Source organism: Triturus cristatus, chromosome 5_1 (genome assembly GCF_964204655.1).
Source record: "Triturus cristatus chromosome 5_1, aTriCri1.1, whole genome shotgun sequence".
Classification (NCBI taxonomy): domain Eukaryota; kingdom Metazoa; phylum Chordata; class Amphibia; order Caudata; family Salamandridae; genus Triturus; species Triturus cristatus.
In genome coordinates, this window is record NC_140587.1 from 126,762,201 (window position 1) to 126,786,353 (window position 24,153).

Consider the following 24,153-nt stretch of genomic DNA (forward strand, 5'->3'; position numbering starts at 1 on the left):
CTTTACGCTCTACCTCTAATTTTAATGTAATTCTCTCCTACTCCTCTTAAAGCCTGTAATCTGTTGTCACAGCCTCACATTTTTCATGACTGCCTCTTTTACTGTGTTCCTGGGTATTGCTCTTTAGCAAAAGCACCTAATGATGTCAATGTTGGTGTCTCACCTGCTCCACTTAACATTTCTGCACTTGATCCCCATTCAGGGCCGAGGCCTCACATTCCTCTTTTTAATGTTGATGTCTCCATTTGGGCCTCTCCCTGCAAGGGATCTGATCTGGCACTCCTACCTTCATGCACTCCTCTTGTTGCACTCCTATGTGCTGAAATTCTCCCTTCCACTAAATTTCTCATCCATCAGCACGATACTCGTGGAGCCAGACTGCACAGCTGCAGTGACAGAGTTCGGCGATATCAAGATTTCCATTGGGAGTGGAAGGAGTCGGGTGATCGGCACGGAACTGGACGCCATCCAGCTGTCGATCTTCTCCCACCGTTTCATGAGCATTGCAGGTGAGAGAGAAGGCAGAGCATGATTGATTAGATGCCTGCCAATAGACTGGAGAATCCTTCATCTGACTTTGGGTTGATGGGTTATAGCTTTTTACTCCCTCTCGGTGTACTGGGTGGAAGTCTTTCATCGACATACCCATGCCTCAACTTGATCATTTACTCATGTTCCCGCTGCTTCCCACTGGTCAGTTTGGTGACATGTGGCAAGAGTGGGTTGATGCTAAAGTCTTTATTCACGCACACCATGGATGCTTATTGGCCGTCTGTGCTTTCAGTCCTAAGACATTCTCCTGTTAGTTGTATGAGTTGTAAAAGCCATTACAAACCCTCTCAAGAGATAAACGATGCACCTGTTGGATTTCAGATGCTGGTCTTTTTTTTCAAGATCTAATGTAGATTTACTTAATAGTTGCACTGATCACACTTGTTTCGGTTGTGAATATTTTTAGTGAATAATAATGGTCTAATTACTTCTGATACAAACCGTTAGTGTTTTTTACCATAAAGGTATTCTTTACGTGACTCACTGCACTTGCTTAAAATGTGTTGATCAGGCATATCTTATCCTAAGTATAGTAAACATTTCCCAATCAGTATTTTAGTGTTAGACAAACAACTATGATGATGTTGAAAGATCTGGAGCCAGGATTGTAGCCCCTAATCCGGGCATAGTAGATGTCATCAGTCCCATAATGTACAATTCAATATTATGGTTTGTTATTAATACTTTGATATTTTTAATACAATATCACAAACAGTTTCAACTCTTTGAAAAAACTCTGCCAAATTGCTTTTTTACAACATTCTTTCAAAGTCAGTTTCTTTTTGTACCACAACATCTAATCATTTTCAGTTTGCACTGCCTTATCCTTAACTGTGCAAATGCACACATTTTACAAAATGCTGTGCCTATTTGATGTACTTGCAGAATAGGTGCGTTGTGCAAAAAAGGGAGTGGAATTGCAGCTGACTAAGGTTGTGGATATGGGCAATGTGATTCGCTGAGGGATGCACCTGTGAACTAGGCATTTGGCAGTGGAATCACTGATGCCATCTCAGCCAGGTGGCAGCGTCGTGTGCACAGTACTAAGAGTGTCACCCTGATCTCTACGAAGTAGCCCCACACATATTGTCCTAGGTAAGAGCTAAACCGATATGGATGATCAGTTAACTAATCTAGTGCCTAGATACCTCATCCAAACATCTAAACAGAGTTCACCCTGGATAGAAGTGTGGCGGGGAGGCTCCAGGATACCAGCAAGTCCATAATCAGGAGCCTTCGCCTAGCTATACACACCATTAGGTGGCCTAGCTTGTGTGAAAATAGAGTTGCCTCTTTAGGGCCACTGGGTGTCCAGCACCTAGTTGTGTGGCAGGGACTAAATTACATTGCCTTTGTGAATGGGAATTTATTCCTTTAGCCTGATGAAATGCCACAAGGGCAAAAAGGCCTGTCTGGGAGACCGATTCTTTTTATGAGTATGTCAGATTGAGAGACTCAGACTTAATCCAGAGTGTTGAAGAGGGATGGGTCCACCTGAAATAGATCCCCTATAACAAAGTCATCACTCTGGATGTTATTGGGTGTGAAGAGCTGTTCTGCACCTGTTACAGACAAAGTGGAGGCATTGAGCTGGTATATTTCTGTAACATAAGGACATAAGACTAGAGTGTGCACTTGACATACAATTTAAACGATAAGTTACATTCTTTGGCCCTTACGCTTGTATGCATGTAAAGCTGTGTATGTTACACACATTTACATGGAAGTAAAATGTGCAGTGTTGGGAGCTTCCTATAAAAGAAAAATCAATAAAGAACGGGCATCCATGAAAACGTTTAATGCTGGATAACCTATGTTACAGGTACATAACATTCTTCACTATTTCAAGATTGTGAAATGCTTATTCAAAGTACTGGTGAACCTAGGTGTCCTCTCTTGTTTACTGACACACGTGCATTTATTTTTAATGTTGTCCTTTCTTTAAAGTTTGGATTGCAAGTAAAAATGACTGCCGCCCAAAAAATAGTAACAGGTCTTCGTCAAGAGACTCGTATTATCAAAGCGAGCAAGAGATTTTGGGGAAGAAGGCTCTGATATATCCTCCGCAAATCGTTTGATCTCAGCCGTGCTAACTATTTGTATGAATCAATTAATATAAGTCGCAGTTGGCAGGCCCCTCTGTTGGAACTTGTGGCATGACGGGGATGGTACTCCTCCACATAATTCACAGTATGACTACCAATAGACCCTGAGGAACAAAAAAAAGACCCTTTGTCTTAATCTGACAAGTTTGTACTCACATGCAGGTCTATGTAACCTGGTGTTATAATACAAAAACAGACATCAAGTGAAAATTGAGAACTCACAAGCAGACTCATTCTTGGGAAGATGAAGCCTCTTGAGAGCAATATGGATCCGTGACTTTATGTGGGACTCCGGCGGCCACAGGTCATCTACCACGATCCCACGAGACACCACCACAACCTATTGTGGTTCACTAATGACTCCTGGGATCTGCTAATGGTGTCTGAAGCTCACAAGAGGAGCTAAAATTGTTCTCCTTCTTCTTAAATGTATCCTTCATTGCGCCTCTGTAGTCGTGGTCCACTCTGACCACACCACTGTGTAATACAAACTGACTGAACAAGGGGGCTCCCACTTTGGTTACACTGGTTGGATGTGGTGCATTCAGGCTTGATTCTGAAACTCCTCCCTTGCCAAAATGCTTTGTGTGGGAGCTGAGGCTGTGGAGGCAGGCACACTCTGCACACTCCCAAAGGTCTAACACTATAAAAAGCCAACATCTCCAGTGTCAGGCTGTGTCTTACAGGGAGATGTGCCACGGTTCACCTAAGAGAAGCACTCCTACCGATGGTATATCCAGGGTACACTGTGCAAGGCTTCATCAGTAAGATTCACTTCAAGTATGTTCATTGACATTTGGAGTGGATCCAACCCTGAAGGACCTACTTTAGACACCACAGAATTAGTCTTAAAGAGTAACTTTCTTTTTCAATCTGCGTGCTCTTCTTGTTTCTTTATTGAGCTGAACAGTTGCTATATTGGAAGAAGCTACTTTTTTCAGATCCCAAGAAGCTTAGCAACAGTTTGGAACTAATCTCTATACCTTCCATAGGTGTTACAACAAACAGTGTGTGTGTTTTTATGCCAACATCTGGCAGAAATCTGTTGAAAGAGTGCAACTCTAGATATTCTTGAGTCACTGTTACCCTGTAAAAGAGAGATGCAATTATAAATATACCAGGTATTTCTGCTCCCTTCACCTTTTAGAACTGTCCACTGGACCTCTGGCAGATATAAGCTCAAAATACCGGATATCCAACAAAGATGAATGAAAGTTCCCCATAGAATGAAGGAGGACCAAAAAAGGGCTAACATAAGTCACCTGAAATATAGTGAGACTATATGGAAAGAAAGGGTGCAGGGTACAAACGCAGATACTGTGAGTTTTCCCTAAACAATCTGTACTGTTGCCAGGCAAGGAATACCTGGTTCAACTAGCATTCCCTCCGTAAGTATTTACTTCTGATCCGTGTTTTGTGGTATCACAGGCACCATGCTACAATTGTGTCCTCCATCTTGGATTGGGATAACCTGAATACTCCCTATTTATGTTATGTTAACGGGTTTTATAGAGCGCGACAGCTGCCTCGGCTAAGAGGCGTCCCGGCGCTATTTGTTTCCAGCATGGTGTCTTGGGCACATTTCAGTAAACACCTGAGGGAGGGTGGGTATGGTTGCTTCCATGCCCATCCTGACACTGTGATATGGACAACAAGTAGTCCAATCCCAAATTGCGCTTGCCCAGTCACCCAACAATCAAACCAACCAGCCTGCAGAACTGAGAAAGAGAGGAAGGCATCAGACTCGCTGCCATTGAACCCTGCTGATAAAGAACCTTATGGGAAACACACACATGCATGACAGTTTTGAAAACTGGTATTATCTGGTTACCTGTAGAATAACTTGTTTAGTCATTATCACATTGGAATGCCATGGATGTAACAAATCAGTCCACCTTCTGGGCTGTACATAGTGTCTTTCAAGAACAAAGTGGCTGGTGTCTACAGGAGTTTAATATTTTTCCATAGCACAAGGACCTACCCTCTATCTGCCCACATTCATCCATTCAAAAATAGTATTTGGGTTCCTTTGAACTCTAATAGGATGTAAAACTGGAAGAAAGTGTTTGTGTATCTGTTCATGCAGCAAATTCTGATGGCCTATCGCCTGAGTACGAGCACTGATCCAACTTGGCTTGGCACCATCTTGAAACTCTTGTCTGAATAGATCTTCTGGTCTTTGTTGGGGGTAGAGTATGTCATCCTTTTGATGGTGGACTTTGGGGTACAGCTCTTGGTGAGTTTGAAGAGATGGGATTTCAGCTCCACAAACTTAATTTCATCCTGCGTCTGTACACCAGAGACAAGAACTCCAACCGTAATATGTCTGAGGACTCAATGGCCTCTCTGCTGCTGCTGCTTTCAAGTGCAGTCCAGGCTGGAGCCTCAGGGCTTAACTTCTACGTTTAGGTCGTGTGAACAGGATGCCTAACTGCTTGTAAGAATATGTCTTTGTCCCCGTTCTTGAGAAAAGGATTACACATGTACCAGCACATTTTTGTTAAATTGCCTAGCCTGACATAAGTGGTCAAATATTTGCCTCCAGATATTCTTGACAGCGAGCAGTTTAAGGATATATCTTACAGTTCTTGTGACAGGCTTCCGACAAAGCTTTCTCCAGTTTGAGGAGCTCTTTTGCTTTGACACTCTTGGCCAAGCATGGACAGAAACAATCCTATACCAGCATTTTGCGTGTTTATTAATTTTATTTATCAGAATGTGACTTTGGGCCAAGCTAGCCAAGTGGACAATGCAGTTTAGATGGCTAAGCATTATTATCGAGGTTGAAATGTACTCTTTGGCTACAAATATATGGGTAGGTATGGAAATTACGGTTTATTGTCTCCACATCCAACTCCTTTAGTGTCAGACAGGACCGTGTGTTGGTTCCACTTCTATTTAATATGTTCTCAGCAGATCTGATTTAAATTTTGTATAGGGAGTTAATTCCCTTGGTATTTCCAGCCACCACTTGCAATGATAAACAAAACTATAAGTTTCAGAGGAATCGTTAACTTGATGACGGAAAGCCTTTGACAGCTTTGAGGTAACAGTGAGTTTCAAATCCTATTTTACAGAGAACAGTTTAAACTGAAATCTCTTTTAAAAAACACCACCAACGTCTTCTTGTTTTGAAGTTGTGATCAGATTGTACCCCTCAACTTACAACATCAGTGGAATTTTGGGACAAACTCCTTGTCACTTATGTTTTTTAGGCTGGAAGCACAAAGCAATAAAAAGTTCCAGTTTGTCACCTCACTCAGCGCAGTTATGGTTAATGTTTAGCGGCAGTCAAGCCACAAAACAACTGGAAACAAAAACACTACAGAGATGAGAGGACTCACCTTCAGCTACCTCTGTGCTTCGTTAAAGGCTAGCTCGCAGTTTTCCGTGGGGCTGTATCTGCACTCCATAGCCGGCGGGGATGGTGGCGGCATGGCTAAGGATGGTCAGAGAGTGTGCCGAGATGTTTTGCTAATGTGGAGCTGAGCTTGAGTTCCCGCTGCCTCAACAGTCAGTCCTGCAGCTTCAATGAATTGAACGAGGAAGTGGCGGGTCACACGCCCCTTCCCTGCTGCTACCACTGTCTGGGACTAAATAGCATCGAACAGAGCCTCAGAGCTTCAGGAAGGCCTAGCACAGGGCCCCCTGAGGACTAGCGCAGGGCCCCCTGAGGACTAGCGCAGGGCCCCCTGAGGACTAGCGCAGGGCCCCCTGAGGACTAGCGCAGGGCCCCCTGAGGACTAGCGCAGGGCCCCCTGAACACTAGCGCAGGGCCCCCTGAACACTAGCGCAGGGCACCCCGAGGACTGGGTACAATCACAGAGCATGAGCTCACCATGCGGAGGACTGGACACGGCGAGAAAAACATAATGGCCAAGTGGTCTCAAGTCATGTGTTCCAAGTGTGGGAATTGTTGTTACTCGCAGTCATTTTGCCAGGGTCAGTAACGCTGTGAAGCTGGATGGAGAAGTCAGGAACACAAGGGGCGTGTGCATCAACATTGGAATACTTTGTTAGAGAGCAGTTGAGCTCGAGGGCAAAGTGGGAGCCCGCTGTGTCCCTCATGTGTCCAAACACCCCCCCCCCTCCGTACAACGGAAGGGAAGTGCTGCGTTGGTGCATGGAGGGTGGGGGAAGGCCTCATATTGCGAAGCGTGAGTGGGTAATAAAAAATAACAAGCATGGATGGTGTGAAGAGGTGCTACAAGGCAAGCAAAACAAAACAAGCCGAGTGCATGTGCACTCTGCAACATCAAAAAACGAAATGCACAAACACAAAGGCAAAAGCATTACAGTGCGAGGATACACGTAATAGGCTAATACTCCAGGGAAGGAGCAAGACACAAGAAGTTGGGACATGTAACGCTAAGCAACCATACAGAAACAAACTTTTCAAAAGGACACACACTTTAACCAATCGGCACTGAGGGCGTGGCCAAAGCCCGTAGAAGTGAATACACAATACCTCACAGAGCAGCGCATGTGCGCGGCTAGGTTCGACCTAAAAACTAACGTTATGTTTTAGGAATGTAGCAAAACATTTTGCAATGAAATGCAGGGCAATACGGCCTTGAGGTAGTGAGTTTTTACACCGTTAGGGCTTGCCAGTTGACAGTAGACTAAAGTGAACAGTACATTGAATCAGAAGTGCGTTATGATGCCTCCTACTTTGCAATATGAAGGCCTTTCATGAGAGTCATTTCAGCACTCATTAAAAGGTAACGTTATCGACTCTTCTTGTATGGCACTCCCATTTGATTCTGGCAAATTCGCTTTACCTTCAATGCTCTGGAAACCTTTTCTAAAGTAGAATGTAAGTGATAACATTATTTTATATTCACAGTGGTATGGGATTAGCTGCAATGGTTCATTACTGGTCCAGAGGTCATCAGTCTCCCAGTTTTATTTTTAGCATAGGCCAACATATTATTGATTCGCCTATGTATCCAGAATGCAGGACTGGTATCATACTTCTCAAAGCCTGGTCTAAAGCTCTCCGCCTATCTGCCTGACAAGCTCACCCTCTCTGAATGAGAGAGCTTGAGCGTTGTTAAGAAACGTCAGCATTTGCATTGTTTTTGCAGTAAGATCACGACTCACGCTATGTAGGAATTAAACCTACCTAGACTCACTTATCTGAAGGAGCACATACATCCAAAACCTTTGGCTCTTTGTTAAAAGATATTTTCTAACTTAAATTGTATTTTCTTTTTTTTTAATGTCATCAAATTTATTAATTGAATTAGTGAGAAAGGTTGGGGACTTGGGTAACTGAATTGCATATAATTGATATTGTATTTTGTTTTAATCATAAGCTACGTTTGTAGTTTATGTGTAATACATTTTAACTTTATTATTGTTACCTCCCAATTTAACCGTAATCCATGATATCTGTTATTTTTACTTTAGTAAAACAACAACTGTCCTGGCACAGCGAATAGTGCTCATTTATTCTACTCAGTATGGAATTAGGAAAGAACATGACGCAAAAGGGGATTTATACCAATATATTCAGCAAACCTGCACCCTGACATAAGACATATGCAGAGGTGGGCAGGCAAGGAAGTCAAATCCAGGGAAGCTCTCCTCTTGAAAAACCACCCTCAACTGTTGCAAGAAATGCTCTGATGAAGGACACGCCTGATGCAGCCTAATCCACCACATAGAATAAATGACTTTTCCTCGGGAACTGCAGCCATGGGTACCAGGGATGTTTGCCGGGAGGAGGGGTAATTCTTTTTGACAGCGTAGTTCCATTTAATATTGTGTTACGCTGTGATTTTACTCCCCACTGAGAACCTAAATACTAAATGGACCATAACTATAACTGGATCCCCTTTTTTTCAGAGGCTTCTCTGATGATGTGGACGGGAGGCCCATTTCAGGGGATGTTCAACCTGCAATGTATATTGTCAACTATTCATTATGCTTTACCATGGATACTGCGGAAAACCATGTAGTACAAATTTACTGCCACATTTCTTCTTTTTGGCCCTTATTGGGTCTATAGCAGTGTTTTGACTCCTTCGGGTCTCTTTGGAAATGGTACCACTCAGGATATTGCATTAATAGTGTTTTATTTTGCCAAACTCTGGTCTTTTTTTTTGTCTAGAGCAAATGGGTCGAATTCTACAGCGAACTGCCATTTCCACCAACATCAAAGAGAGGCTAGACTTCTCTTGTGCGCTCTTTGGTCCGGATGGGGGGCTGGTGTCCAATGCGCCCCATATACCTGTGCACCTGGGGGCCATGCAAGAGACCGTCCAGTTCCAGGTAAGGCACTAGAGAACAGTACTAAGCGACTAGTGTATGGTAGACCAATGAAAGGCACCGCTATACTTTGCCGATTTTTAAAGGTATCCCCTGCGTAATATGATACAACTGGTATAATGCATATCACAAAACTGTAATTTGCTGCATGGAATGCCGTTTATAGTTTGTGCATAAAGTGCTGACAAAACAGGTGCTATTACACAAATAAATGGTACTCAATACAGCTGCGGCCAAGACATCCTAATGGTTACTCATGTATACAGGAGGTGTCTCTGTGGGAGCTCATAGTCTGTTGTGATCTCATGAGGACTTTGCATGAAGTTTCCTTGCAACTTCAGAAGTGCTTCAGCAGTGTACATCAGGTGATCAAAAATCAGCACTTATGATACTAAATTCCATTTGCTGATTTATAGCACTTATGATGGAAGAAAATCTACCACTATGCTGAAATTTCCACTGTATACGTAAGCTTGCACAAACTCACTGAGCACCCACAAACTCACAGGCTTGGGGGATTTAGAATCATTTTTCTGATTGTCCCACCCTGGAAATGCACACAAATACAGGAGTAAATGTCTTTCCAATGTGAGATAGGGCAGGGTTGTGTAGAATAAGAGACTTTTTCCACAAGGGAAAATATTTTTGGTGAAATAATAAAAAATGTAAACATATCCACATGATTTACTCGTTTAGATTTCCTTTTATCTGGAAAATCTGCAAAAGGAAATTTAGTCTAGTATGTGCACTCATGGATAATGACAGTTCATGTGCATTTCTCCCAAAAGTTGGAACTGTATACAAGGAGTAGGCATAGTCTCACATGAAACTGAACACTTATTTTGGTATACAATATTGGAATTTCACAATTGAACCAAATAATCTCCAGATCTGGAACCTCCTAATGTTATTTCCTGTGACCCAAGATCTATTCAGATAATTCACTGAGCAAACTCCACAGATGCCCCTCACAAGGCACTCAAACATGAGCGCACAGCAAATTTTACTAAGGGATCTGTAATTTCGCTTGTTCCATTTGTTGTACCTTCATGTACAGAAGTGTTGATTAAATATCTGATACAAGCACATTAATCTATGCTTTAAAGTGTGAGTTTGTTAATTCATTGATCTGTTCATTCATTAATGTACTCTTACATTGGTCATTTTGTTTACTTGGTCTATAAATTTATGAGTTATTTCCTTTATTTATTGACTAACCTTATTTGTTTTTGTATCCATCTACTTGTTAATTCATATTTTTGGTTATTTATATTTATGTGAATTTATTGGTCTATTCCTTTACCAATAGCTCACCTTTCTTCTATTATTGCAGATCAGCAACCTCGGTGGTGACATTAAAGAGGGGGATGTGATCCTGAGTAACCACCCCAGCGCTGGTGGAAGTCATCTTCCCGATCTGACCGTCATCACACCTGTGAGTACGAGCTACATACATTGATCAAGACAATCTGTAAATGCTCTGCAGTGCTTACCTCCAGTGTTCCTTCAGAATCACAGGGCAGGCGGAATCACAGGGCTGGCTAGTGGTCCTACAGCTAAATATGGGATCCTAGGTGGAAGATGTTTATATGCCCTCAATTGGGTTTATACAAAATGCTAAGTCGTGAAGGCCCAGCTCACAAGCAAGTCCTAGGACAGTAATGCTTAACTTAATTCAGATCACTTGGTTTCTCGCATTCTCAGAAGGCTGGCACTAATGTGAGGACTCCTCTCTCAAATGTATGCACTTACACCAATGTTTGTGTGATTGGCGTTAGAGTAGTTAATCTGAAACCCCAATCGAATCAATTTTCCCCATTATATACAGGGCTAAAGTTAGAAATGTGAGCATGCCCCCCCCCCCCACACACAAATACATGCACTTTCTTCATTATTTGTGGGACTGGAGTTAGAATAGTACATCTCACCCTCCCAGTTATATACACTGTCCTCAATGTTGTAGGACTGGAAATAGAACAATTGATCTACCAGCCAAATATATGCACTGTCCCAATTATTTGTGGGACCAGAGTTAGAATAGTAACTCTGTTCTCCAATATAATCACTTAGACCAATGTTTGCAGGAATAGTGTAATAGTAAATCTGACCCCCTTAGGTTTGTGTACTTTCCCCAATATATATGGGACTAAAATTAGAACAGTTAATCTGCTCACACAAAATGTATGCACTTTCCACAATATTTGTGGAACCATAATTAGAAAAGGTCATCTGCCCCTCCCCCCAGAAATATGTATTTTTATTCAATGTTAGTGAGACTGGAGTTACATAGGTTAAAATACCAAATCTGCCTCATCCCCCAAAAATAAATATACACATTTTCTCCAATGTTAGTGGGATTGGAATTCAAATAGTAGATCAGACCCCTTCCCACCCATATATGCGCTCTTTCCCCAATATTTCTGGGATGAAATTAGAATAGTGAATCCGACTACACACACCCCTCCCCCAAACCTTGCCCAATGTTTGTGGGTATGGAGTTATTTTTTTTATTATTTGTTTTTATGTACCTTATACAATCATAAGTAATGTTACAGGGTTAGCCACGAGTGGTGGCGATCATTCTTACAGAGCTGCTTATGTAGCTACCCCTTACTTTTATCTTTTGAGAGTGAAAGAAGTGTAAGGAGGAAAGGATAGGAAAATTAAGTGGTGAAGCCATAGAGGGATAGGACAGGCATGTAGAGAGGTACAGAAGTTTGGTATTACATTGGTGGCAGCTATACATACTGCATTACGACTTTTCAGATATACAGTGACTGTGAGTCCACCTGCGAGCCCGCGCAAGCTCTGTTACAGTCTGCGGCTTTGGCTCGAGGATCGGCCATCTAAGTGTGGATGCCAGATGTTTAAGGGGGTTTATAGGGTCTAGGTATGTGTCCAGCGCTTCCCACAGCCCTCTTGAGGACGCTTTCCATGGTGAGTGCTGTAGCGCGATGCTGTCCGCTTCTCTGAGGTGTGTGATCCAGTTGATCCATCCTTTGTAGTTTGTTTTGCTTATTTCTTTCCAGTTGGTTAGTACCATTTTAACCGCTGCTGTCAGTAAAAGGTCTATTAGGTCTTTATCCTTCTCAGAGCTAAGATTCGTGCGTACAACCGCCGTTGTGAGGGACGAGAATTCCATCGCTAAATTACAGCTAAAAACATTGTTGATGAAGTCAAAAACCTTTCCCCAGAATACCTCGAGTGTTGGGCATTGGAAGATAAGGTGTGCTAGATCCCCCTTCACTTTGTTGCAGCTCCAGCAGAAGGGGTCCTCCCTGAGTCCTAGTGTGTGTAGTCTGGTTGGGGTCCAGAACGCTTTGTGGAGCAGCCAGAGTTTAGTTTGCGCTAGCACTGGGGTGATCTTATTACGTGAGGCCGAGGCCCACAGCGTTGCCCATTCCTGTTCATTTAGCGGGGTGGGTCTGGAGTTATAAAAGTACATTTTACCTACTTTAGCTATATGATTTAATCAATGTTTGTGTAGGTGGGGTTAATTTAATAAATATGATTTTCCAAAAAGTTATTTTAAAATGTTAGCAGTATTTGTGGTATATTCATATTTGTGAGTGTTCTGTATTTTTTCATATTTTGAAATCTCTGTAGAATTCTAGATAATATATTTAAATTAACATATTTTCATTTCTGAAAGGAGTTTCAGGTTTTTTTGTTTTTTTTAACTTTTATTTATTGGTTTTAAATACAGCCATACACACATGATTGGACGACAAGTTCAAGATAATAAACATATTAATTGAGTAGACATTGGTTTACATTGTACCTCAGACAGTATTCTCCCGTTCCGCATGTCTATGCATCTCCATTTCAACAGTAGGCGACACACATGGATCCCCTCTATATTTATTCCATTGCAACCACTTCCTATCCCATTTCTTGGGGCACCCCGAGCCTTAAAAACCTCATTTTCAGCCAGCATGCATCTATCCAGTTCTTTTGCCAATAGGGTAACGAGCGGAGGGTCCGCTCCCCCCCAACCCTCCGCCAGCTCTCGTTTCACCAATGTGTACCCCAGTGTTGTGAATTGCTGTTCGACTTGCGTGAGGTCAGTCGCCTCCCAAATGTTCAACAGACACAGTTGTGGCTTCGATACTATTTCCTTTCTCAAGGCCGCCTGCATGTGTTCTGAGGCTTCCTCCCATAGGGCACATATCTTTGGGCAGCTCCACAGCGTATGATAAAATGTGACCTGTTGTCCGCATCCCCTCAGACAAAGATCATCAGGCCTGGCTCATATTTCCGCCAGCACTTTCCCTGTTATGTATGATCGGTGGAGTATATGAAGCTGTATCAGCCTGAATCTGAGAGTGATGGTCGCTTCTCCGGGGGACATAAGAGCCGTTTGCCAATCCTCATCGTCTATCGGACCTAAGTCGTCCTGCCACCGCTCTCTGAGCTTTGGAAAGGTGTCTGGTAGGTTATTACTCAACTTCTTGTATGTTAGAGATATTGCCTTTAAAGTGAGAGGCCCATCTAGTAAACGGTCCTCCAGTGGTGACGACTCTGGTAATTCTTTGAGAGACGGAAAAGCCGCCCGTATCGCGTGCCTAATCTGTAAGTACCTGTATATTTCTCCTTGAGCCAAATGGTATTGGTTTTGAAGGTCACCGAATGTTAGTACAGCTCCCTTCTTCACCAGGTCTTTCACCGCGGAGATACCTATGCGGTCCCACTTGTCAAACCCGGGCTGCTGGCACAACATTTCTGTTTCTGGGTGTACCACAGCGGTGTCGCCTGTGAGAGGACTTCCGCCCACCCGGGAATAGACTATGCGCCATATCTCTAATGTATGCTGGGTAGGTCCAAAAAATCTCCCCTTATTTTTCCTATCACTGGTGTACAGGGCCCCCAGATACCCGGAGCGATGAGTTTGGTAACGATCAAGAGCATACGCTGGATCGTCAGGTGGGTGATACATCCAGTGATTAACCGTCACCAGATGCGCCGCCCAGTAATAAAGCTGCAGGTCAGGGAGTGCTATGCCTCCGTCGTACCAGCCTTTAGTCAATTTCTTTAGTGCTATCCTGGGTGCCTTCCCATCCCACAAGAGCGTACGGATTTCACCTTCGACTGCTCTAAAATATAAGTCTGGGACTCTGTGGACAATTATGGAGAATGTAAAGGAAACGAGGGACGGCCAGCATTTTGAAAAGTGCAGCCCGCCCCAACAGTGTTAGAGGCAGAGTCCTCCAATGCTTCACATCTGCTCGTAACCGAGCCAAAGGGGGGGCCAGATTGGAGCTGTAAAAACATGCTGGATCTGATGTAACGAGTTTCAGGTTTTTTAAAGAAATATTTTATGATTGTGTTTATATTTGTGAAATTATAAAAATTATAGTGAAAGAAATAAGAATGTAATATTAAGGTAATATAACTTATAAAATGCAATTGGAACTCTATTGTAGTTAAAAATATATAAAAGTGTAGATGCATTTTAAAACGTATTCTTAAAAGTGAATAATATTTACAATTGTATATTATTTTGTAATTTATTTATACATTATGTAATCATTTTAAAGTATAATACATAGTTACAAAACATTCAACATTTTACTTAAAATTTAAAAACTGCATTAAATTATATTTTATTAGATAAAAATACATCATGAAAATTTTTTATATAGTTAGCTATATTTTTAAAACATATAAATATATGTACTGTTCTTATAATATTATATTTTTGTAGATTTTTTTTTTACTTGCTTTATTTAAAAGCAGCCCCAGACATGGAGGTCTGCTGACACCAGCAGGCCACCATCTCTGGGAGTGGAAGCCATTCCCAATGGGGTCGCAAATTGTGACAGCCTCATTAATATGCATGAGGAATGCAATTTGCGACCCCATTGGGAATCCCAAACAGAGTCTCAGACACTGTTGTGCATCCCAATTAGCGAGTCGCAAATGCCACGCAATTTGCGACTCACCAATTGGAGGGTCGTACATCTGGCACTATGTCCTATCAATGCTATCATGGGGAAAGTACCCACGAAGCATGAGGAAATGGCTTTCTGGATTGCTCATATGACCAACCAATTGGAAGCAGTGTATCCGTACACTACGCCCCAAGATAAACACAGAATACTGACTATGTGTCTCCTTCTTGGAATGGTGCCTTCTGTTGAGGAGTGCAAAACCTGGGGTAGCATGCATTTACACTAGTATGCATGGCGACACACCTTCATTGGCATTCCCCCTGATGTACTTAGTTAGGTACAAAATGAGCACGGAGCTGCACCAGCTTTGCTCTTAGCAATGGAATTTACAGGGAACTTCTCTACAATGTCCTCTATCATCTTAAGCAATATCAAGGGAGAAGCTTCAGTTCTGGCTATACGTCAGAGACTGGAAGCAGTTCCAGTTCAAGACCGTGAACAGGATCTACCAAAAATAATCACAGAAATGTATACGTCTGTAGGTAGTGTGTCCTCGACCTGTTAAGCCACATTTAAAACCTAAAGGTGACACTAATTGTTTAGTTAAAGAGAAATCTGCAATGGAAGGAAGGGAAAAACAGAAAGATAAAGATAAAAGACGGACTGGAACATCCGCTTCATAGAATCCGACAGAGGTGGTTATAACTACACGCGAGGGAGCCAGACACCTCCAAATACAAAAAAAATAAATGTGGGTTACAACAGTAAAATTCTAAAGTGCTACCTTGGTCAAGGCATCGCGGATGCGTTGTGGACTTGTTTTTGAAGTGCTGCATCTGGTAGAACGCTCAACCTAATGAGGGGGGGAAGTAAAATATATCACAACAGGGGTCCAGCAACCCTTTGTTGCCTACCGCAGGCTCCCCTGCAATGCAAGTTAAAATAAACAGCATTTAAAAGGAACAAATAAAATTAAATATAAAGCCGAGAAGTGAGGGAAGAGCCCTTACAGGAAAGCGCCGCTATGCGCTTGGGAGCCAGGCACCTCCAAATATAAGGAAAAGAAATGTGGGTCACAACAATAAAACTCAAAAGCACTACCTTAGTCCAGTCAAAAGCGCTACCATAGACACCTGTATTACTTGACTAAAGCACATTTTGCTTCCATTGGAAAAATCTTTATGGCTGTTTCTCCCATACCAGCACTAGAAGCGGCTACCAAGGCAAACATTCCTAATGCTGAAGCCCTACAACTGAGATGGGTAAAATGGGCCTCGTCTCTTAAGTCCAGTGGAAATAAAGTTTCAGTATGATCCTTCTCTTTGTACACAAGCTTTTCTCCAATATGCAAAAGGGAGTTGCTCCGACTTCATCCGGCTGCCGCAGTCCCATAGCGTGGAGATACCCCTTGGAGGGGTGATTTAGACGCTTTATAAACCAATAAATATCAAATATCAGGCACTCTACCCATTAAGTCTTATCAGAGTATCTTCTATACCGATCGCTGTGTACCAACCTACAGTAACAACTAAATACAAATATTCCGCAGCCTGCGCAGCAGTACAAGGCATAGTGAAGAATGTTGAATTTAATCCCACTGCGCACTCACATGAAAATCTTAGGTGACAGTACTGCACAACATGCAGAATTACATGCCCTGCTACTTGCATTACAAAAGTCTGACTCGTCAGTTTACACACTTATTGTGTCCGACTCATCCTTCTGTGTGCAAGGTTACAATGTTGATTTGCATCATTGTCGGTTGAATACATTCAAGGATTCAAAGCGAAAACCTTTAAAGAATAAACAGCTTTGGGGAAAGGTGTCTGTCTTACAAGACAAGCTTCCATTGTTCCACGTGAGGCATACTTTGGGTCATCAGCATGCTGGTATTCATGCTGAAGGGAACTGTGCAGCTGAACTAGAGGCAAAGGCTGCAATTCAGACTGTTAGAGTACCAGTCCTTACTAGATCTTAAACGGAAGATCGACACAGATATCTTAACAGCCATAAATGCAACCAAATAAGCTGGGAAACCTCCTGCAGATTTTCCTCCCAAATACTCCTACACCCTTAATTTAGATAACATTCCTTTAGTCACGTTACCACCATTAGGAGACAGAATAATACCCAATAGTGTGTCCCAATTAGATTCAATCAAAGAAGCCCGTGAGGGGTTGACATCTGCTCAATGCCCTCAATAATTTGCCCAAACCATCTCCCGGTCTACAACATGGCCACCTCTGATTCCTGTCACATCTGTATTCTTTCCACCTTCCTCTCCTCTCTTGCCCATGTATTAGTAAGATTCTGACCCTTTTCGATCATTTTCAGAATTTTGCAGCTTATGGACTTAATGCTTTTGTCCTTCATACCATTATTTGCAGTCATAAAACTCGGCGGACATGTTTCATATTGGCATGTGGCTTCCAAAAACAAAATCACACGGAACCGTTTGTCATGACTGGTTCTACCCATCACCACATCTGATACAGCCTTGTGGACTGTGCACTTCTCAAGTACCTGTGTTGTCTGACACTTCTTTTTTGGGGCAGGTATTTCGTAAAGAAGTGCCGAGGCCAGTGTTCTTTGTGGCTAGCCGTGGACACCATGCTGATATTGGAGGCATAACTCCTGGATCAATGCCCCCACACTCAAAATCCCTGAAGGAGGAGGGCGCTGTCTTCATGTCCTTCAAGCTGGTGAAGGATGGCATCTTCCAGGAAGAAGGTAAGCTGTTCTATCTTGTGTTTTCACATAGAGAGCATCATCTTTATCATGAGAAGTTTTCAACAGAAAGTTGTGAAACTTAACTTTTTATCCTTATGTATACTTTCAAAAAAAGAGTGGTCCTTTGTTTTTCAGGACAATGGGGTTCCAGGATTGCCAGCAAGGTGTTTTCATGTCCCTCACCTCTTTCGAAGGCCCTTAAACTTCCTTCACTTATTGATGCTTCTGACACTCACAACTGTTGAACTCCTCCATTTTTCTTTGCATAGTCATCTAAGAACAAGAATGCACACATTTTCCTGTTCAAGATATTGTTACTGTTGAGAATGAAAACACTGAGTAGCATTGATGCTTTGTATGCAAATTCAATCTATGGTTGCTGGTATAAAAGCTCCCACTCTGGAAATACCATATTGCCAGTTGGGATTGTCAAACCTAGGAGATTCACCAACTCTCTGAATGATCTAACATCTTCCTGTATGTACATCAATGTATATCTCTCTTGCTGGCTGCTCACCATTCTCTGTTTACATTTCTTCACCTCTATTAGCTGTGACAGAAGCTTTGATGTCCCCCGGCCGTATACCAGGAAGCAGTGGCACCCGCAATCTCCATGACAACCTGTCTGATCTGCGGGCACAAGTAGCAGCCAATCAGAAGGGCATCCAGCTGGTGAACGAGCTGATTGACGTTTATGGATTGGATGTGGTGCAAGCGTACATGACTTATATTCAGGTAAGAAGATTAGACTGCAAAGGGGGACACCCAGCTTCATCTCTTTACCTGCACAAGTCACATTCAAGAAACGGATTAGTTCTACACTTCCAGGCCTTAATGATGTATCAAGAGAATTATATCAGGACAATGAAACACAAGGCCTGCGTCTCAGAAAACAAATGCAGGTAATGGGCGTGTGCACCAAGCCTTTGGCCCAGGATGAAGAGTGGATTATTAATACCCTCATGAGACCCTTGATTGTGTTTTGCTTGACTTGCAAGTCAGTCTGCCTGACTTAAAAGTAGAAAACAAGTTGTGACTTGTAAGTGAAACCCAGCGAGCTATGCTGCAGGTTTGCGATCTGCAAAATGGTGTTGAAATGCAATTTTTACAATACAAGATTTGATTTTCCATTCAGATTTCACATTGTGAGGGGTTAACAGACCAAACTATGCAAGTACCATAAGAAAATCCTAATGGTAATATTTCATAATCCACTAGATAGAGATTTATCATAAATCACACAAGAATCACCCAAAAGGCAGGGTATTCCAAATTTGATCGAAAATTATCCAGCGTTTCTTTTCAGTTACCACTCAGAAAAAATCTCCTATGGAAATCTGAACTGAAAGCCCACATTTGGGTACTACCCTATACAACCCTATAAACCTTAATGAGATTGCACAATCCTCTCAGCGCTTGTCAAATCTTCCAGGTATTAATGATCCATAAAAGCTTTTTGTCACCTAGCGGTCTCCTCCACTATTATGGAGTGACTGCCCCTGACCCAGTGGTATTCTCTAATGTAGGCTTTTGCCTTTTCTGTTTATGCATCACAACGCATGCATCGCTTCTTCAAAGTTATAAAATCATTCAGGCAGACGGAAGAGAAGAGGCTGTGGCAGTGATACTCACAGAGGACTATCCATGCACTGAGATCCAGGTATCATAGATCTGGTGAGTGCATTGGGTCGGAGGCTGATGTGATGTAATTGGATTTGTCCATTAAAGCCATGACACCCCATTCCAGGTGTGAGATGCTTGAGCTGGCTCCACGCCTTCAAGCCGTGGCTCATTGGATATTGCTTTTAACCTCTTCAGTGCCCATGACGAGATAGTCTCGTCATGGAGCACGGTTGCGCTGTGCTCATGACGAGACTATCTCGTCATGAACCCCACCCACTAGTGCAACGCCCGGCACAGGAGGGGGAAAGGGCGTGGCACTGAAGGGGTTAACAAATGGATTCCAAGAATAAACAAGGAGTAGATCTGGTGGTGAACATGGCTGCCAGGGATGAGACCCAAGTAACAACTCAAACACGGCTGGGCACAATCTGAAGCATAGCTTCACGCTTATGGTAGACGAAGACAATCTCTTAGCCCAATCTCAAATATGATCAGATCAATTACTGAGTATTTTCCCTCCTCACTAGCAAACATCCCTATTAACTAACCACAACCCCAGCCGCCTTTGTCAGAGATAAGCCAGACTTTCTGTTGGGTGTTACAGGGGTCCCACTCCCCTCCGAGAGTGGTTAGAGAAGGTCCTATAGCATGCAAAGCACTGTGTAAGAAACTTAATGTCTTGTATATTCCCTCGTTTAGAGTACTTGTATTACGTAGCCACTTGGGTGGGGAGCGCCAGTTTAAGTTTCTTGTGACGCTTTTACAGGGAGAAAAAGGATGAATAATATTGGATTAAATTGTGGAATAATTGAAGAGTTTATTATGAATTTAATTAATTGGACTCGTTTTGAGATTGGCTGTGCAGTTTGATGGGAATCGGAATGTGGTGCCCTCGTGTTCTTACTTGATTGCAGCACAAGTGGGCGGAGCAAGCGAGCACGCCAATAAAGTTCAAACTGGAGAGTACATAAAACAAGGAATACAAGTAGAATAAAAGGAGTACAGAGGTGTGCATCTCACCTCTATCTATTTGCAAATTCCTTCCCCCATACAATGAAGAAGGTTCCTCATGTTGCAAATGCACAGGGTCCCTGGCCTAGTCTGATCTGTAGAGAGCAGCCACTAAGGCACTCTGGGACCAAAGTGTGCCAGATGTCCACACTGCAACATGCAATCACACCAGTAAGAAAAACACAGTTTAATTGACCGGTCAAAATGCTAATATGCTTCACTGAGACGTTCTGAATAATTGTAAGTGCATTAGTTCTGCAAGAATCTCTGTCTCTAGCCAGACCTAAAATGTAAATAAACACACAAACCCAACAGAGTTCACATCAGCCCTAACTCTGACATTTTCTGATACATAACAAATAATTTTAGCTACCAAATATTTCTCTCTGCCTCATTTACATTTGCTACTGTTATATGTTAATATTATCCATAAGACCTGTAGTGAAAATACTATAAGGTATCTTGAGAAAGTACTACTTGTATGCAGTTGTGAGTTTGAGGCACCATGCAGGTAGGTGCATTTAAAAATGGATGTCTCTCCCTGAGGATGCTGCTTCTCTCGCCTGCAGGCCAATGCAGAGGTCGCGGTCCGCGACATGCTGAGACAGTTTGCTACACAATGGCAGCAGCAGACCGGCACCCTGCAGGTGGAGGCCGAAGATCACATGGATGATGGCTCACCAATCAGACTGAAGGTGCAGATTAACAAGGAAGAGGTGAGCATGGTCCTGGTGCAGCTACGCACCAGGGACAGAGTGCCTTACTTACTTGCCAAATACAACAGGGGCACCACAAACTCCTTGGATTTCAATGGTTTGTGTCAACCTTTGTTGTTCTATTTTCTGCGATTTTAAACATTCAGACCAGGCTTCTGACCATACAAGTGTTGTTTACGCCGTCGCCTGTGGAGCAGGGCACAGCCCCAGAGAACAATGATTTTATCTATTTATTTATTTATTGCAATGTCCTGCGGGGGAGGCAGGCTCTTAAGCGTAGTGTGTCATTCACTTTAAGTGCATGGCTGCCAGATGCACTTCTCTGCTCTGTCAGTCTGTGCACTATGCTCATAGTAAGCAACTGAGACAAAATACATGAGCAAATGCAAATGATGGACAATCTAAATAGATGATGGAGGAACTGGATGGGGCAGAGAAGTGACTAGCAGTGGTCAATGATGTTAGGTAACTTTTTTTTAAGGTCTACACTGCCCTCCAGGACCAGCTCTAATCTCAAAGGATTCACCAAAAAGTGCAAATAGCCAGATCTGCTTCCCAATCTTAAACAACTGTAAATCTTTTTATTTGAGTGTTCGTCAGCCCAAGTCTATTCAGGGTCTCTGCAAAGGCTGTGCTTATAAGGAGGCGAGGACGAGTCATAATTTCCTGGTTGTAATATCAACCTGCACTAACGACTCCACAATGTTTACTATCATTGCACAAGCAAGGTAACTGGATGTGGATTCAGAATATTAATTCTAAAGCTTCCTTTATATGCATACTTTGGGGTTATGTTGTTAACCAAGATTGTGGATTCAATGTGTGTACAGGTCTGTATTATTGCCTCCGTATTGTGACATACAACCACAAAGAGCACACTAAAATTCCCCAATACATGCCAAGGTTTAGAGGCTAATGCCAAGTCTTACAGTGCAGATGTGACATTCCTACCATTGAAAGAACCAATAATCAATGCCATCACTTATCCCTTGACATTCTATCTCTACAACATGCATTGTGCCATTCCATTTTAAGTTCACTACCTTCTCCCAATACCAAGCCCCCTTCCCCCTTCTCCTGAGCCATGCAGGCCATCTCATTCAACATACCCCATCCAAGCTAATCTCAGTCCTTGAGCATTACTCATTCACTTCTAGAGGACATCCACAGCTTCGGGAGGCAGATGGTCTCCCTCCTCCTCACTTACAGAATCACAGGCAAATGTGCTTAGGTCCATTTAGTGAGAAGAACAGCTAGCAGGTTTGCAGGAATGGTCTAGACGGGAAGAAGTAAAAAAACGTAACCTTCCAAATTCAGATGCACGCGGAATACCAGTAGCTTATTTTGTTACAAATCGTGCTGCCCACCATCAATGCTATTGCTTTCTTCCTTTCTCCAGCCCTCTCCTTTTATTTCTGGTTCTCTTTCTTTTAAGTCATTAGTGGACTGGCCATAACGCATCTCGTTCCTACAGCTCACACATCTTTGATATTTGATTGATTGGAGCCTGGATTCAGTTTTTTCTGATCTTAGGGGTCAATTGACACATCATCCTTTGTCTTTGATCAGTTTCCTAAGAAAGATCAGAAGAACTTCTTGTGATAACCATTTGCATTGTTTATGTTGCCTGTTCCCCTGATCTTCTGTGATATAAATGAAGTCATCATACTTTTTTGTAAAATATTACAATGGTTCAAGGACTGACCCCCAGCTTCAGTTTCTATTAGAAGGCTCATCCAGTGAGCTTAATCAGTTATTCGATGCTGGATTTCTTAGCTAAGTTAGGATTTTCGACTTAGTGCATTCAGAATTTTTCTCAGTGTACTCTCTGCCTCTGCTGTTAGGGAGACCCACCAACCTAAGGTTTGATCTATGCAGGCAGTTATCATGATTTTCTTCTTATTCTTGGAGTTTCTTGAATGCCTTGCACACTTCGTGATTGTATTTTTGTATGCAGTCTAGGGAGGTTTTTCCACTGCACCAACTTTCATAGTGTAGCCAGTCCATTTTCCTTCAAAAGCATCAATTTTCTTTCTTAACACACTCAAGAGCAGAAGTTTGTGATCAATTTGCTCCCTGCAAGGTTTAAATAAAAGTAGCAACACCAGCCAAAGGAGTGTTCTCAATTTATCAATGACGCAGCTGTTTCATTAAGATATAATACTTGATAGTGGAGTGGATGAATTTGTATACACTGAAGCTGGATTTTCCATTAAACACTTTCTTCTGTGTGTCCACAGTTTACCCATCTTTTCCCACAGCAGCTCAAAGTGCCTTTGGTCCAGTTGCAGGATTGAGCTACCTGTTGCCTCATTTATGTTTGCTACTAAAGCAGGCCCTTGTAGAATTGACAAGTTTGTGTACAGTGTTTGCAGGCTCTTCGGTTTGTACATGACCACAGGTTCACACCAAGTGGCCTGTATTTGTGCTAGGTAACCCTAATGATGATTTGTCCAATTGCGCCATCTAGTTTATTTAAAGACCTTTTTCTGAAAATAACTGACTCCGCATCTTCATGCCACAAACCTTTCAGAAGCCATATAACAACAGACAAGATTACCTTAATCCATGAAGACTTCATCAAAAACCTCATCTAAAAAAGCAGCCTTCATGACTACCCACATCCAAACATTTTGTAGCAAATAATAGATTTAAATAATCTAATTGGGTGTGTGGATGACTGTGAAAGTAGAAATGTGCACTTTTACTTTACAAAAATTACTTTGCCCAAGGACTTCAGAATATTTGTGAAAACTAGATTGCGTGGGCCTACAAAAGTGCTGATAGATGGGTTGTGACACAGTAAATAAAGCTAATGCATTTGTAATTGTGACAAGTGACTGCTAAATAATTATGCTCCGCTTTTCAAATGTGAAATTATAGGACTAAGGGCTTCATTTAAGGTTTGGCGGGAACTGAAAATCTCTATCTGTGGAGGAAACTCAAAGGGGCTGACCCTCAAAAGGATTTATGAGTACAAGAAGTAGTTCTCCTGTAGTATTCATTTACGTACTCTTACCTGCATTTGTGAATGTGCCTCAATTGTCCCCAAAAAGTCCAATTCCCTATAAGTAAAAGTGCTTATAGGACACCCGCCCTTTCCGTTTGTACTAACTGTATATTAATATCCCCTGAATAATTTCATTTTACTATAATTTTAGATTTCTCAATGGCATGTAACAGTATGTAAAAAATACTTCAAGAGGACTACTTTAGGTACTACAAAATGCCTTTGTAAGGATGCCCCAAAAT

At 42.3% G+C, this 24,153-nt stretch overlaps 1 protein-coding gene across 5 annotated transcripts in view; it reads left to right on the forward strand.

Moving 5' to 3' along the window:
- The window catches only part of OPLAH (5-oxoprolinase, ATP-hydrolysing), a 443,349-nt gene that overhangs the window by 329,656 nt on the left and 89,540 nt on the right, over positions 1–24,153 (forward strand). For all 5 annotated transcript variants that reach the window (XM_085604553.1, XM_085604550.1, XM_085604552.1 and 2 more), the window contains exons 16-21: positions 358–509; positions 8,773–8,933; positions 10,264–10,365; positions 17,377–17,551; positions 18,102–18,286; positions 20,755–20,901. In XM_085604553.1, coding sequence (XP_085460679.1) covers positions 358–509; positions 8,773–8,933; positions 10,264–10,365; positions 17,377–17,551; positions 18,102–18,286; positions 20,755–20,901 — 922 coding nt within the window. The remainder of the gene's footprint in view (positions 1–357; positions 510–8,772; positions 8,934–10,263; positions 10,366–17,376; positions 17,552–18,101; positions 18,287–20,754; positions 20,902–24,153) is intronic.